At 38.7% G+C, this 14,183-nt stretch overlaps 1 protein-coding gene and 1 pseudogene across 1 annotated transcript; one reads left to right on the top strand and one right to left on the bottom strand.

The window, feature by feature from the left end:
• Nucleotides 1-1,859: 1,859 nt before the first annotated feature.
• On the bottom strand, nt 1,860-2,766 carry LOC139448637 (uncharacterized; annotated as a pseudogene).
• A 558-nt stretch (nt 2,767-3,324) lies between these two features.
• On the top strand, nt 3,325-14,183 carry LOC139448228 (fibronectin type 3 and ankyrin repeat domains protein 1-like). Its single transcript, XM_071229746.1, has 6 exons — nt 3,325-3,361; nt 4,101-4,382; nt 7,332-7,520; nt 11,444-11,449; nt 11,558-11,608; nt 13,072-14,183. Exons 1-6 carry the CDS (start codon nt 3,325-3,327, stop codon nt 13,692-13,694), a joined length of 1,188 nt encoding a protein of 395 aa, XP_071085847.1. The 3' UTR covers nt 13,695-14,183.

Raw genomic sequence — 14,183 nt, 5'->3', positions numbered from 1 at the left:
TGTTACATGTGGGATAGTGGTGAACAAAGTTGAAAAGTCAAATGTTTTGGCATAATAGAACCTGGTTCTTTTCTGTTATTGTCCAGCAAATTCTGTGAGTTTGTTTTAGTTCACACGGTATTACATCCACTTGTCTCTGTAAATAGGACGAAAGTCCTTCCTTGATTGCATTTATGATTGTGGTTAATCGTTGGGAAAGGGAAGTTTGTTGTAATTATATGACCAACAGGTTGGTAGCAGTATGATGGGTTTTCGCAGCCAGAAGGTGTGGAATTTACATTATTAGCTGCTAAGTCCACGTTCTGCAACGTTTTCCTATAATTGAACAACCTGGATGAAATTGTGTTCGAATGGGAAAATGAAAAGGTTGGTGGTTCCTGAAATTTGAAATAGTGTGGCACTTTGGGGAAACTGATTTTTGGCTTAGCATGTCATTTACTTTTAAAGCATCATGTCCCTTGTTTGCAAATTTCATATTCAAGAACATGCAGTCTTTCATTTAGCGGAGTCGATACTGTGGGCTCTAACTGTTTACAGGTCAACCTATAACCAAAAGTGTCTGGAGTCGTTTAATTTATATCAACGACACAGAGTATGATCTTGTTCTTACTTTGTGCAGTGCCAGTGGTACCTGCAGGAGAAGCAACAAACCTTATAAATAATTATTTCAAGATAATGTCAATCTAGAGTATGCTAGATGAATAAATAACCAAAAGATTATGTAAGTTAAGTGTGGAGTATGGCAACGGCTTTATTCATGAAATTACAGGGGGATGATATTTTGCATAACCCTGCAGGTTGGGCGAACCAAAATCACTGAATGCCGGCCCGAAGGCAATAGGACAAACAGAAAGCGTTACTCGAGAGGATAAACACATAACGAGTCATCAAAAGTCAAAATGACTTTGATCCCCCCAGGGTACACCAAAGGAGGTCAACCAGCGTGTCATTAAGCAAGCTAGGCCCTCGCGGGTAGTGCTCATCGAAGGCCTCCGGAAATTACTATGCCCAACCCGCAAGTATTACGGCACAGGACTGTGTCTATACACAGACCCTCCAATACTTAGCACAGAAAAAAACAAAAAAAACAACTTAACATTAATTGTCAGTAAACACCTTTGACCGGTCATCCAGAAGGAAGTACTCCAAAGCCTCCTGGTAGGTATTGACAAATATGGAAAGCCCTACATCTGAAAGATGGACACCATCATGCCTGTACATCCCCCGAATCCTGTGCCCAAATACCATGCTTTATGGCTCACGCTCCAACCCTTAGCACTGCACTCATGCCTGCTCTATTCAAGTGCTTCCTGGCTGCCTCCACTGATTTGTAATTTGCTGCCCTATGCCAATACTGTCGTGGAAGTAACTCAGACCATACAAAGACTGTGAAGGGAAGTATCTTAGCAAAATATGTGACATCCTCTGTGACACTGCAAACCAAATTCCTAATAGGGGAGCTTACCAGATCATTTGAACCTAAGTGGAGAATCATGACACGTAGAGGAGGTTTCCTTTCAAGCTGGGTCAACAATAGCTGTCTGAGCTCTCTCAGGTGCATTCCTCTCTTGCCAAACCAACTTAAGGTGAACCCCAATTTATGTAAGCCAAGATGCCTCCCTAATTTCAATCTGAAACTCTGCCGCTGAGCCCAAAAGACAAATGATGAGCCTACAATCCAAACATCTGTAAAAAAGACTTCATTAATGCATGAACAATTTTTCATACAACATACAATATCCAAACACATTGGTAAAGCAGGTAATAGCATGATTAGAATGAAATGAAGTAATTAGGAAAATAACATCAACATGAATGCATAAAATTGAAAAGTACATGATATATGATCATGATGATTGTTATGAAGCTGAAGTTGAAGCACTTGGGGTCTGATTGGGGTCCTGCCTAGTGTATACAAATTTGCCAGATTGTGTTTTGGACAAAAAGTTAGACGCAGGGTGGGAATTCCCTCCACATTTGGAGCAGGTGTGTTTGAACTTGCACTTGTCTCGACTGCAATACCTGTTGTTGTAATCATGGCTTGTTGAGTTTGTGTTTGTGTTCTGGACATGAAATGACTGGCTATCCTTTCTGGGGAACGAGCTAAAATTCTGTGACGGAACTTGCATGTATAACATCCAAAGCTCTACATTGATTGACCCCCATGAATTCTGTGGATTTCGTGCTTGACGCAGTCTGAACTGCTCATCATATGTTCTCCAACCAATCCCAGTATGACGAGATGCCCCCAGGCGAATTGTGTTCATGTATTTGAGCATTCCTTGTATCTGTTCCGGGTGACTTTTTATAAAAATGCTGATATACACTGTGAATGCAGTTGTCCACTCAGTAATGGTTTTAATCACTTTGCCTGAAGCCTTTGGTTTCAGTTCCAAATGACCTTCCGAGTTAAGGAAAATGGCTGATGTACAAGCATAATCTTGTAATTCCCGGTCAGATTTCAGCAGCAATGCAAGATTGATATATTTACCATTACATATCTTTTGCTTGATACTCGAAGGAACGTTAGCTCCCAAATCATCATCACCACATTGTGTCATGGGTGGGGTAAACTCACTCCCGGTGAACAGTATGGGAGGGACACTTGGGGGCTGTGCGTGTGAAGTGACTGACTGTGTTTGTGTACTTAACGGCTGAGTGGGTAAGGAAACCAATTCCGTAATATTGTTTGTAACTTCTGGATTAAAGGATATGTCAACAAACTCTCCCCCCATTCGGTCTTGACCCACTCGCATTTTCACCCATCCCAGCATTGCCAAACTGAAATAAACCATTTTTTCCTGTAAAGATAAAATTAAATATTTAGAACTTTCGTCCTTCCATGTGGCTTTGGCTCTGATTTTAGGATGCTGGAAACAGCCTCAATACATTGACGTTGACAGATCGTTGGCACACCAGGAACATCTGGTATCATCACTCAGTGGTAGTAATTCATACACACATGCTTATGATGTTGTTAGTACAGAACAATAGTCAAAGATTTATTTGATTAAGAAAAGTGTTTTGTCGCTGTCAATTATGACATGTTCATAAAACATATTATTTTAGTGAGTAAGTTGTGTTTAACGCCGCTTTTAACAGTATTCCAGTCATATCAAGGCGTGTCAGCTTAATGTGGGAGGAAAGCCCGAAGTGATGCAGGTCTCAGACGTTTACCACTTCGGTGAAACCCACGAGCACGGGTATGTGCTGACAAACCTGGAAACCTGTACTTCTACGCATGACATTGTACAAACCTATTGAATGTGAAAATAATGTCTTGTTTTATCTTTTCCAGGCACGAAAGTCAAAGGTGAACCAAATATGTTGATTACCTTTCTAATTCTTGTCATGGTACTTGGTTAGTATTCTTCGTTTTTCTTTATTATCAAATATAGAGACCCATGGGCCTATGTAAATATAAGCAGCACAACCCTTTTCATATTCATAAGAAAGATCTGCCAAAAGCCGAACCGTTTGTACGATGGTATGTGATACTATATTGGTTGTTAACTTGACACAGGTATTTCCAAGCTTAATAAGAAAAGAAGTAAAAGCAAAATTCCCAAATGCATTTTCTCATATGAAACATCAAGTCCACAAGAGGTTTGAGTTGGTGTCCATGAATTGTTGTATCAGGTTTGTATTCAAATTCGGCATATTCTACTTCATCTTATCTGGACGTTTGAATAGTATTTTAATGAATATGTTACTACCATCAGAAAAATGTAAAACAATAAATATTCACAAAACCTGAGAATATTACAGCCAATCACTTTCCATATCATTCTAATATACCACATCCACTGGTTATGTGTATCCATATTAATACTTGACTATCATATATATATATATATATACAGACCCTCTGCTTAAATCAAAAATCAAATAAACACACTTTAAAGAAAACGTGTGTAATTTAAACATTTAATGCTGCCTTGTAAGAATTTAACTAGAAAAGTATAATTGTTGTGTTCTGGGAAATACTCACCCCTTCAAACCACACCCGCATCCGTCTCTTTGTAATGTTGGTAAATGAATGCTGCTTCATGTACAAGTGCCCTTCTACAGACAATTGATTACTATTTCCTGTGTTGCAGTCCTAGGTGTATGTTGTGAGAGGCCTTGCCGTGAGGGATTATATGGACAACTATGTGACAAACCTTGCGATTCTAAATGTCGACCTCGCGCCAACAAAAATACCTATTGTGATAAAGTCACTGGAGCATGCTTAGAGGGTTGTGTTCCTGGATGGTGGGGCGATAAATGCAATATTCCTTGCAGCAATAATTGCCTTGGTCACGTATGTTATCAACAAACTGGGCAGTGCGCTAAAGGCTGCAAAGGAAACTACAAAGGGGATATGTGTAACGAATATGAAGGTAAAATAGTTAAGCTCCATGTACCTGCGTTCAGCTTTGGTTCACGCCTTGACTGTATTGATTTTGCCATCACAAGGGATAACCATTTCAAATCATCATCTCTAAGGATCTTTTTAATAGTATCAGTTATCATTTAATTGTGGGATTTTTAAAAGCATTAGAACTTATTGATAAATTTTGATTGTGTGGATAGTTGATTTTTATAATATTGGTAGTGTTTAATGTGTAACTTAGATGGTTAATAGCTGTATTCCAAAGGGGGTTGAAGTAGTCTAAAATTGTTGTCCCCCTGAGAGGATATGTAAGACCACATCCTGAAAGTACGTTTATTCCTACCACAGATTTTAAACGTAGTATATTTGTTTTGTTTTAATTATTGCTTAATTGCGTACCATCGCCAGCAGCTGAAGGGATGGCGGAAATCCTGCTGGGGAACCGTGCGGGTAGCTGAAGTATTGTAAGTCCCCACGGTCATCAGTAAGGTGGCCTAACTTTGGTTGTTGGCGATCTGAAGCCCGTTTTTATAATGTATTGTTGAATAATAGGGTATTCTTTTAATTGTTCTAAACTAGTTTTAATTACAAACTGTGATATGCTAGTTGTAATACTGTCCGTCGATGACAGGTTTTTAATTTTAATGTCAGTATTATAAATGTTCAATTCACGATATAGATGAAATATTGCCGATGTGACGTTAAATTTTAACTCACTCACTCACTCATTTGGTTCACGCACACCGCACACTATTACATGATGAACCAGAAAAAGGGTTCAGAAGCTCGACAATATCTCAGGATCTAACTGTGAAACAGGGAGGATATAATTTCCTGTTTGGAACAGATTTATTGCAAGCATTCATAATCCACGGTCAGAGGAGGCCTATTCCATGATAGCTGTATATGCATAGTCAGATTACACATGCCACCAGTATGTCCCCTTGCACACTTACCTAAGTGTAATTCCGTTTCAACTCTCATGTTATATCTTGTTGCATATGAGTTAACTAACCGATGCTATTTCTGCTTTTGAGCATGCTTAATCAAGCCAGTTTAGAATCATTGCATTACTAAAAAATAACAGCTCTGAATAAAACGGGAACTTTGTCAGGCTTGAAATAGATTGAAAGTAAATCATATGCAAGTATTTCGAATGAAGACATTTAAATATAATTTTAAAATAACCTACCCATACATCATGTGCAGCGGAACTTTATTTTCTGTCTTGTCAGACTACCGAAACTACAAATGTATAATAGAGAAATGCTATTCACAAAACACTTGATGCATTGTTTTAACCGTATTTCTGTTTTGTTAAAAGATAATTATTCAAACAATTTCAAATGCAAGTGAGTGAGTGAGTGAGTGAGTGAATGAGTTTGGTTTAGCGCCGCTTTTAACAATATTCCAGTTATATCGCGGCGTGTCAGCTTAATGTGGGAGGAAAGCCCGAAGTGATGCAGGTCTCAGACGTTTACCACTTCGGTGAAACCCAAGAGCACGGATATGGTGCTGACAAACCTGGAAACATAATCGGGGCGAACCGGGATTCGAACCCACAATTATAGGTTTCTGGCGTGCCCAAGGGACGCAACTCTGCACAGCGAATCGCGGCGCCTTAGACGACTGGCCCACCCGTGCCCCCCCTTCAAATGCAAGATAAATACACAATCGCAGCGTCACTTCATACACCAACTGACATTTAGACAAAATATCCTTTTATCATATACTTCAGTGTCAAAGATATTTTCATTACACTGAACACAACACTTGATATTTCACTGCAGTGAACATAACACTTTGACAGAACTATTTTCATACAAGATTTCCTCCCCTGAATTCTCTCCCTTTATCGTAAGTGTTAAGCCTGTATACAAACTGTTGAGTGAGTGAGTTGGTTTTAACGCCGCTTTTAACAGTATTCCAGTTATATCGCGGCGTGTCAGCTTAACGTGGGAGGAATGCCTGAAGTGATGCAGGTCTTAGACGTTTACTACTTCGGTGAAACCCACGAGCACAGGTATGGTGCTGACAAACCTAGAAACATAATTGGGGCGAACCGGAATTCCAACCCACAATCATAGGTTTCTGACGGGCCCAAGGGACGCAACTCTGTACAGCGAATCGCGGGGTCTGAGACGACCGGGCTACCCGTGCCCAACCAAACTGTTGACGTCTTTTTTACGTTAGTTCCACGTTGACAAGGTAAAATAGTGACAGATGGGCATTTAGGGAATTAATATCACTTCGTACCGTTTGTAAATTTCTCGGAAATGTTTTTTTATAAACTGTAACTATCTCATGTAACTCGTCAATCGAGACTGTTCGTTTCGCAAAGCGTGTATTTTTTCGCTTCCAACAGCGGTCTCCTAGTTTTCAAGAATATTTTTTGTAATAGTTGATTTTGTATATAATCATACCAAAATGTATGGTAAAGAATTGTCGTGAGCCTAAGTATTTTTTTCAACTTTTGTTTATATGTTTTAAGATTTTGCAAACACAAAACTACTTTTAAAGTCGCAAATACAAGGGTGGTGAACCGTGCCTGTGTGTTAGGTTGGGAGAATTTACGTTTCAAGGTTTTACATTTGTAATGAAATAGTTAAATTTACCAGCAGAATACGACACAAAAAGAATATGATAAATAAGATATTTCATGTGTCTCGTGAAATATCATGTTTCTCTCTTCTCGTGACGGGGAAAAGGAGATAAAAGGTTAAAATATCTCCTCTTCCAGTCAGTCGATGAGAGAAGCATGATATTTCACGAGACACATGAAATATCCTTTATATATTCCATATGCAGATGAAACAAATAATGTGAGGATGTCTTTAATATTTTACTGGATCTCCCTACTTCTAACTTGTAATGCCACAATGAATAGAATTATAGGAAATTCTAGATACTAGTAGCTCCATGTTTCATTCGCTTATTCTGATATTACTTTACCTAGAGAGAACAACAGCTCCACCAACAAAAGACACACCCAGAAGAGATCTACCTAACGACACACATTCAGGCAACAGATTCTTCTTTGCGTTCTCAGTTTGTGTTGTTGTTATTGTCGTCATTAGTGGAGTCATTAGTGGATTCATCGTTTTCACAAGGTCAGTTTACATGTCATATAATTCAATTCTAATTCGTTAGTTTCCACTAAACAACATTCTGATAAGTATTTATAACAATACTGTTTGCTATGACTTCCGAGCAAGGTTTATACATGTCAGAGCTTATCTTGACATATTTAAATTTGAAAACCTGATGCCGTTTGTCGAAAAGTGGGAGTGAACAAAACGAAATCAATTTATGTATGCGAGTGCATTAATTCAGGTCGTTTCATATTGAATTATTCTCTTTGCAGAAAGTCTGACACAGGCAGGAAACGCAGGTAAAGAAAACTGAAACACGCATAAGCTTATTTTGCATCTTTATTTTGTTATTATTATTCCACGCCTGCAATACTATCTTACTTTGTACACGCTACCCGTGGGGATCACGGGTTATAACAGGTCCCTTGCAACTTAAACTGGTCGTAAGAAGACTGGTGGTCAGGCACAAAGGCCTTTATTAAATGTGTGTCATCGTACCCTGATTATTTACAGGCTGTCGTCTTATAATTGAAATAATTTCTGAGTTAAGCACCAAATTTAGTCGCTAGAATGATATGACTTACCAGATCGATAAACCATTTAACTGTACAGGTGGCTTGAGATATAACGTATCATCGTATCCTTCATATTCATTTGGTCGTTGCTCATATTAGTTACTGAATAGCTTTTTATGTTTATTCAGCAAGGTCACGTAGGCCATCGGCCCATGTCACAGCAGTTGTATAGCAGCCATTCTTGTAATTGAAATTTACATCAGCAGTTTTGTCTTTAATTGCATAGACTTATAAATATACACAGCCAAATTTCTTGTGATATTACATTTATCATCAATTAAGACATTGAATTTATGTAATGTTGGAAATACATAGTAGTTTCTTGGAATGTACTGTTCACGCAATTCGGCATACATCGTGCGTACAAACAAGAAATGAAACTCATCCTCAACGAAACCTTTCTTACAAACATTGCAAAACCTTTCATTTCTTGGAACATTTGCATATCTGCCAGCCTCAATATTTAGTTGGTCAGAACTACATCTAAACTTTGCTAAAGTTACACGAAACATATGGAGAGAAAAATATCTAATATAATACTCTTGACACACTATCAATTTATACATATACAATGTTTTTGCACCATGTGACAAGGGTGCATACCAGTCTTGCTGATAAAAACATTTTGCTCTTTTCATAAAGTCTGATAAAAATGATTGAATACTACCAATTCTTTGATTATCCTAAACATAGCCAAATCCCATTTTCAATGATACATATATAGTAATACATATTTAGTTGATCCAGACACAATTACGACAGGCCTTGGTACATATATATAGCTGCGATATTGCTCAGTGCGGACCATTCAAACAAATCAAATGATTTAGGGACCTTTATGCAATTTTAATGTTTACTTCCTTGATAGGCGGGGTTGTGTCTGGCGACGTCGAAATGTACGTCAAGCCAATGTCAACCTGAGACCTCATGACAGATTAGCGGTGGATCGGTTATGGTATGGGCTGGCATCACTATGACTAACCCTCCATCCCCTAACCCCTCATATTGTGCAAGGAAGGGTCATTACAGAGTACTATCGATGCAACATACTGACACCCTTTGTTGTCCCGTTTGCAAGCCAGTGGGTTGACACATTGTTTTTGAGGACGACGACGCAGGTGCACACGTCAACCATGCCCACCTCCAGCAGCATAACATCCACAAAATGTTATAGTCAGCAGAGAGTCCAGACCTTTCCACCGTTGATCACCTCTTGGACATGATATGGAGTTGAGTGCGTCAAAGTCATAGGCCGTCAACTTAGCTCGGCACTGAAATAGGAGTTGGACAGACTCCCTCAAATCATACTTTGTCGACTGACTGAAAGTGACAAATCGTGGCGGTATTACGCACTACTGATCCAAAAACGTCAACTTTTAAAATTTCCCAACTTAGCCCCATCGTCCTTCAAGATGACTGGCAGTCATAACATCTACTGTCATACTCCACGTTGTAATATGTTCCCAATCCATCATTATTATCATTCAACTATTACTAGAATCTTATATTTCTACAATTTTGGAAATTTTAAGTTATTTCCGAGTATCACCTAATTATTTTAAGAGTCTATATTAGGTAACCAAGACACAGTGCATACATTTTCGTAAGTTGGTAAGCCATTGTTGAATATATAAAGAGCGATATTTATTATGATAATTTACATTACCTGTATGTATTTATTAACTTCACGTGGCATTTTTATCTTGTATTTATTACTTTTTTTCAGTTTGATCAAATGTGGTAAGTAATTAGTTATAGTTGACACCGATTCATGTCATCAAAAACTTGAATTATATAAGACCCATATCTACTTAAGATTCGTAATCACGGTTGAACCTTTTCTTTGGGCAGATATTTAGATACCCATCCAGATATCTATATGACCAATGAGCTATGTGTTTGATAGACATTTCTTAGAAGTTAAGTGGTACCTAGTATGGTGACCTACCTTTGGCTATTGGTGATCTATAGCCCATTTTTATTGTGTACTGTTATGAATTGTTACGAATTTTATTATGATATGCTAGTTTTACAATCTACATCTGTGATAGTCTAGTGTTTTTACTGTCCTTTGTCGACAGATTGTAATGTCTCTATTTATGTATTATTAATGTACAACTTGATTTAGTTACGATATGGCTGAAATATTGCCGATGTGACTATAAATCTTAACTCACTCACTCATTAGAAGTTAAGGGATGACAATTGAAAGTAGACAAGAAGTGTGTCGATAACAACTTTAGTATAGTGTAGAAGCGACGTTTCTACATAGTTCCCCATACCGCTGACTAAGCCGTTAATGGCAACACTGACTGAATCTCATGATAAAAATAACATGGCGTATCTTAGAAGGTACCAGCTCAGCAGATGTGTTGTCAAATGTTCACAATAATGTTGGGCAGCTAATGATTTGAGTTCAGGGAAAAAACCCTAAACTGAAACATTTCCTCCGACGTAAATCTAACAAAGAACAAATGTAAAACATCATGACATCACAAAAGGCTCAAGTTCATCACGTGGCACATTTTCACAATCCAACCTTTACTTCGACAAGTGTGCTGCCTTCACCCTTGGTCACAAATAGAAACGAAAGCAAATATTTAACATCACTCCCGAGACATTCAGGGTGATTACAAGTACCTAGCAACCTATCCTTGTCGTAGGAAGTGACGTACCTGATCGATCCTGGTTACACTTGATTGACTGCGGTGATGTAGATCGTTTCTCATAATACCAGTCACTAAAATGTCTAATCTGGGCACACACAGCCACGCGGCATCCATAAAAATGGAAGCCTGGCAACTCGTAATATAGATCAATTGGCGAGGCTTCCTTGGCCGAAAGCTTTGGATAGAGAATGCTTTAAAGAATGTTGAGAAATGTAACATTTGTTATATCTGTGATTCAACTTTCTTAGTAAAGTAAGTATTCAGGTACGTTTTGGGGTGTAGCCCCATCCGGGATTCGAAGCCACACACTCACAGTAAGGCACCTCGCCAGCACACAAGGTCAGCGACCTAACCCACTCTGCCACCGAGGCCAGCACAAAAATGGAAGTCCAGCAACTTGTAGCCTTGCTCAGATAAGTGCACGTTGGCATAGATCACATGTCCGTAGCTATGACTAGACACAGCCTTTTAGAAAGTCGTCAAATGGTATGTCTGTGTTTTGTGCTTTGATTATGCGTGTTTTTCAATTACCCATAAGGCCAAAAGTCCGACATTATCATAGCCAGCGAATCTTTGCAGAAAATGTTTCCGCAAAAACGAAAGTAAAAAACAGACAATTATCAATTGAAACGTGTCAAGATGACTCTTCAAACATTTATATGTCGCAACTGCTTCTGCAAAAATACCTGGTACGTCGTGGCTGTACCCCATCACCATTCTTAAAGGTGTCAGGATCAGGTTAAGAACTGATGAAGTTGTCTGATGACCCGATTTTGACAACAATGACATAAAATACATTTCAGGTACATACATGTTGTATGGATATATGTGCAATTTTGTTCAAAGGTGAATCTATCGCTGAACCCACTGATGACGAGGAGACAAATCGTCTTTGGAGTAAGTGTAAAAAAAGTAAAAAGTAAACTGTATACTTAGTACTATATAAATTATATATATATACGATAAACTTAGTAAACGCAAAGCCAGATTCGTGTGAGGTAGGAAAATACATTAATACGAGGAATGTTCTCGGTGATTGTAGTCATCTCAGTTATCGGTACATAGAAAAAGTCCGAGGTCAGCTACCATCAATGACGCGTATGTCCCCCGTTCGAATCAATAGCGGCCTGACATCTGCCCATGGAAGAGTGAGTGAGTGACTTAGGTTTAACGCCGCTTTTAACATTATTCCACTTATATCACTGCGTGTCAGTTTAATGTGGGAGGAAATCCCGAAGTGATGCAGGTCTCGGACGTTAACCACTTCGGTGAAATCCACGAGCACGGGTATGGTGCTGACACATGAAACCTCTTCATGTTGTACCTCTTGGTCCGCTAATCTTGATTTTATGGCCAAAAATATCCGTATTGCGTTTCCTTTTTTGAAGAGTATACATGAGGACATGTCTGATGCAATTCCCTATTTTGCCTTGTACAAGTGTTGTTGGGGGATTTTTTTATTTATTTTTTTTTTCGGGGGGGGGGGGGAGCAGTTGACTTGCTTTGCATGTGTTTATTTTATTCACATTCTCTGTAAATTAATTTTAATGGCTCTGAAAATATGTCTTTGGAGTTACTAGACAGAAAGCAGAACTCTTGCATGTTTGTTTCGTCTTTTAATGACATAATTGTTTTTATCAAATCTTTTGAATATATTATCAGCTTTCTTTAAATTCTCAATATGCATGCAGAAATATTGACTATCAATGCTTACACAAACTATTGTTGAATGACTAACCATGTAGCCAAACATTTATCAAGATGAGCTACAGTCCCATCGTATTATTTGTTTACTACTCCCTACGCAAAAGGATCACTTCACTACTTGGAAGTTAATTGAAGGAACAGAAGTATGTATTTCATTATATATACCAGAGACATGGGTAATTACCTGGGGTGAGTGGGTTTAAATAGATAGATATTTCTCACATTACTGTCAACTATCTCCCCTTAACTGTGACCCGTGAAGATTCCGGGGTAGAATAGGTCTTCAGCAACCCATGCTTGCCGTAAAAGGTGACAATGCTTGTCGTAAAGGGCAACGAACGGGATCGGGTGGTCAGGCTGCTGACTTGGTTGATGCATGTCATCGATCCCAATTGCGTGGATCTATGCTCATGATATTGGTCACTGGATTGTCTGGTCCAGACTGGATTATTTACAGACCGCCGTCATATAGCTGGAATATTGCTGAGTGCGGCGTTAAACAACCAACCAACCAACCACCCCGTAACTGTACAGACTGTATCTTTTTGGGGTGTCTGTACATGTATTTCTAGTTTTGATCATGTGAGTTTTGCGAAGATTTATGTCTGAGAATATATATATTTTTATTTTTATGTAAAAACAATTTGTTGTAGCAACGCGAAATCCTTCAACCAAAGAACGCAAAATGCTCACTGACCTCCACGATGCGAGCTACTGGGGAGACTTGTCTCGTGTGAAAACCATTTTGTCAGATGGACAAGCAGATATAAACTGTGTCGACTATTATGGGAGGACACCATTAATGTGGGCGGCACGGCAGAATCAGAAAGAAGTGTTTGACTTTCTTGTGAAAAAAAAGGCTGACGTGTCACTACTTGACAAAAGCGGAAATAACTTACTTCATGCAGCCTGTCATGGCGGGGATAAAGATATTGTACGGTCTGTTCTCTCCCGTAGGTTAGTGAACATCAACAGTAGAGATAAATACGGCAGGACGGCAGTGATGATGGCAGCAAACGGGGGTCATCGAGACGTTTTTGACTTACTGGTTACGCGTAAAGCTGATCTGTCATTAGTCGATAGCGCCGATAACACTATTCTCCATGCTGCCTCTCTTGGAGGTGATGTTGAGTTAGTGGAAGTTGTACTCGTGCACGAAATTGTGAACATTAATGCTAGGAACAAGGATGAAAAGACAGCAGCCATGCTTTCAAAAGAGAATGACCATACGTCAGTGTATGATCTTCTTGTGTTGCGTGGCTGTGCCGAGAACTAAGTCTGATATAGTGAATACATCACATTGATACTAGTACATAAAACATAGCATATGTTTGTGTAACGAATTGTTCAGGTAAATTGTCTACCTATCTGAAAACACATTGACAGATGGTCATAGAAATGACAGTCAATGATGTTATTTATATTTTCGATTTGCACTTTGAAATTATAAGCAAACATTCCAAATATCCGAGGGAGTGGGACATAATTATGCGAAAAACATCAGTTTTGTTTTCATGTTCATAGTTAAGGTAATGATAGTGATCATTATGATTCACATATAATCACCCACCAAACTACACAACAAACGGTGTCTGAAATACTCGTCCTCAAAGCATTCACATGCATACTGTTCTGACTTCAACCGACGTTATTAATCAGAATCTCCTTTTGTGTACATGTAACATACACACAGTGAATAAATATAATTGTGGATGTACCACAAGCTCACTTATATATACAAGGAAAGTCCTTGTTGCCATGTGTT

The sequence above is a fragment of the Haliotis cracherodii genome, unplaced genomic scaffold (assembly GCF_022045235.1).
Source record: "Haliotis cracherodii isolate W230 unplaced genomic scaffold, xgHalCrac1.p SCAF_7, whole genome shotgun sequence".
Taxonomy (NCBI): Eukaryota; Metazoa; Mollusca; class Gastropoda; order Lepetellida; family Haliotidae; genus Haliotis; species Haliotis cracherodii.
Note: the sequence above shows the minus strand (reverse complement) of the source record. Positions and strands in the feature narration are given on the sequence as shown.

Coding starts and splice junctions, on each gene's coding strand:
- LOC139448228 (XM_071229746.1), top strand. CDS start 3,325: ATGTTGATTACCTTTCTAATTCTTGTCATGGTACTTG. Junction 3,362..4,100: donor AATTCTTGTCATGGTACTTG/GTTAGTATTCTT, acceptor CCTGTGTTGCAG/TCCTAGGTGTATGTTGTGAG. Junction 11,609..13,071: donor GGAGACAAATCGTCTTTGGA/GTAAGTGTAAAA, acceptor AATTTGTTGTAG/CAACGCGAAATCCTTCAACC.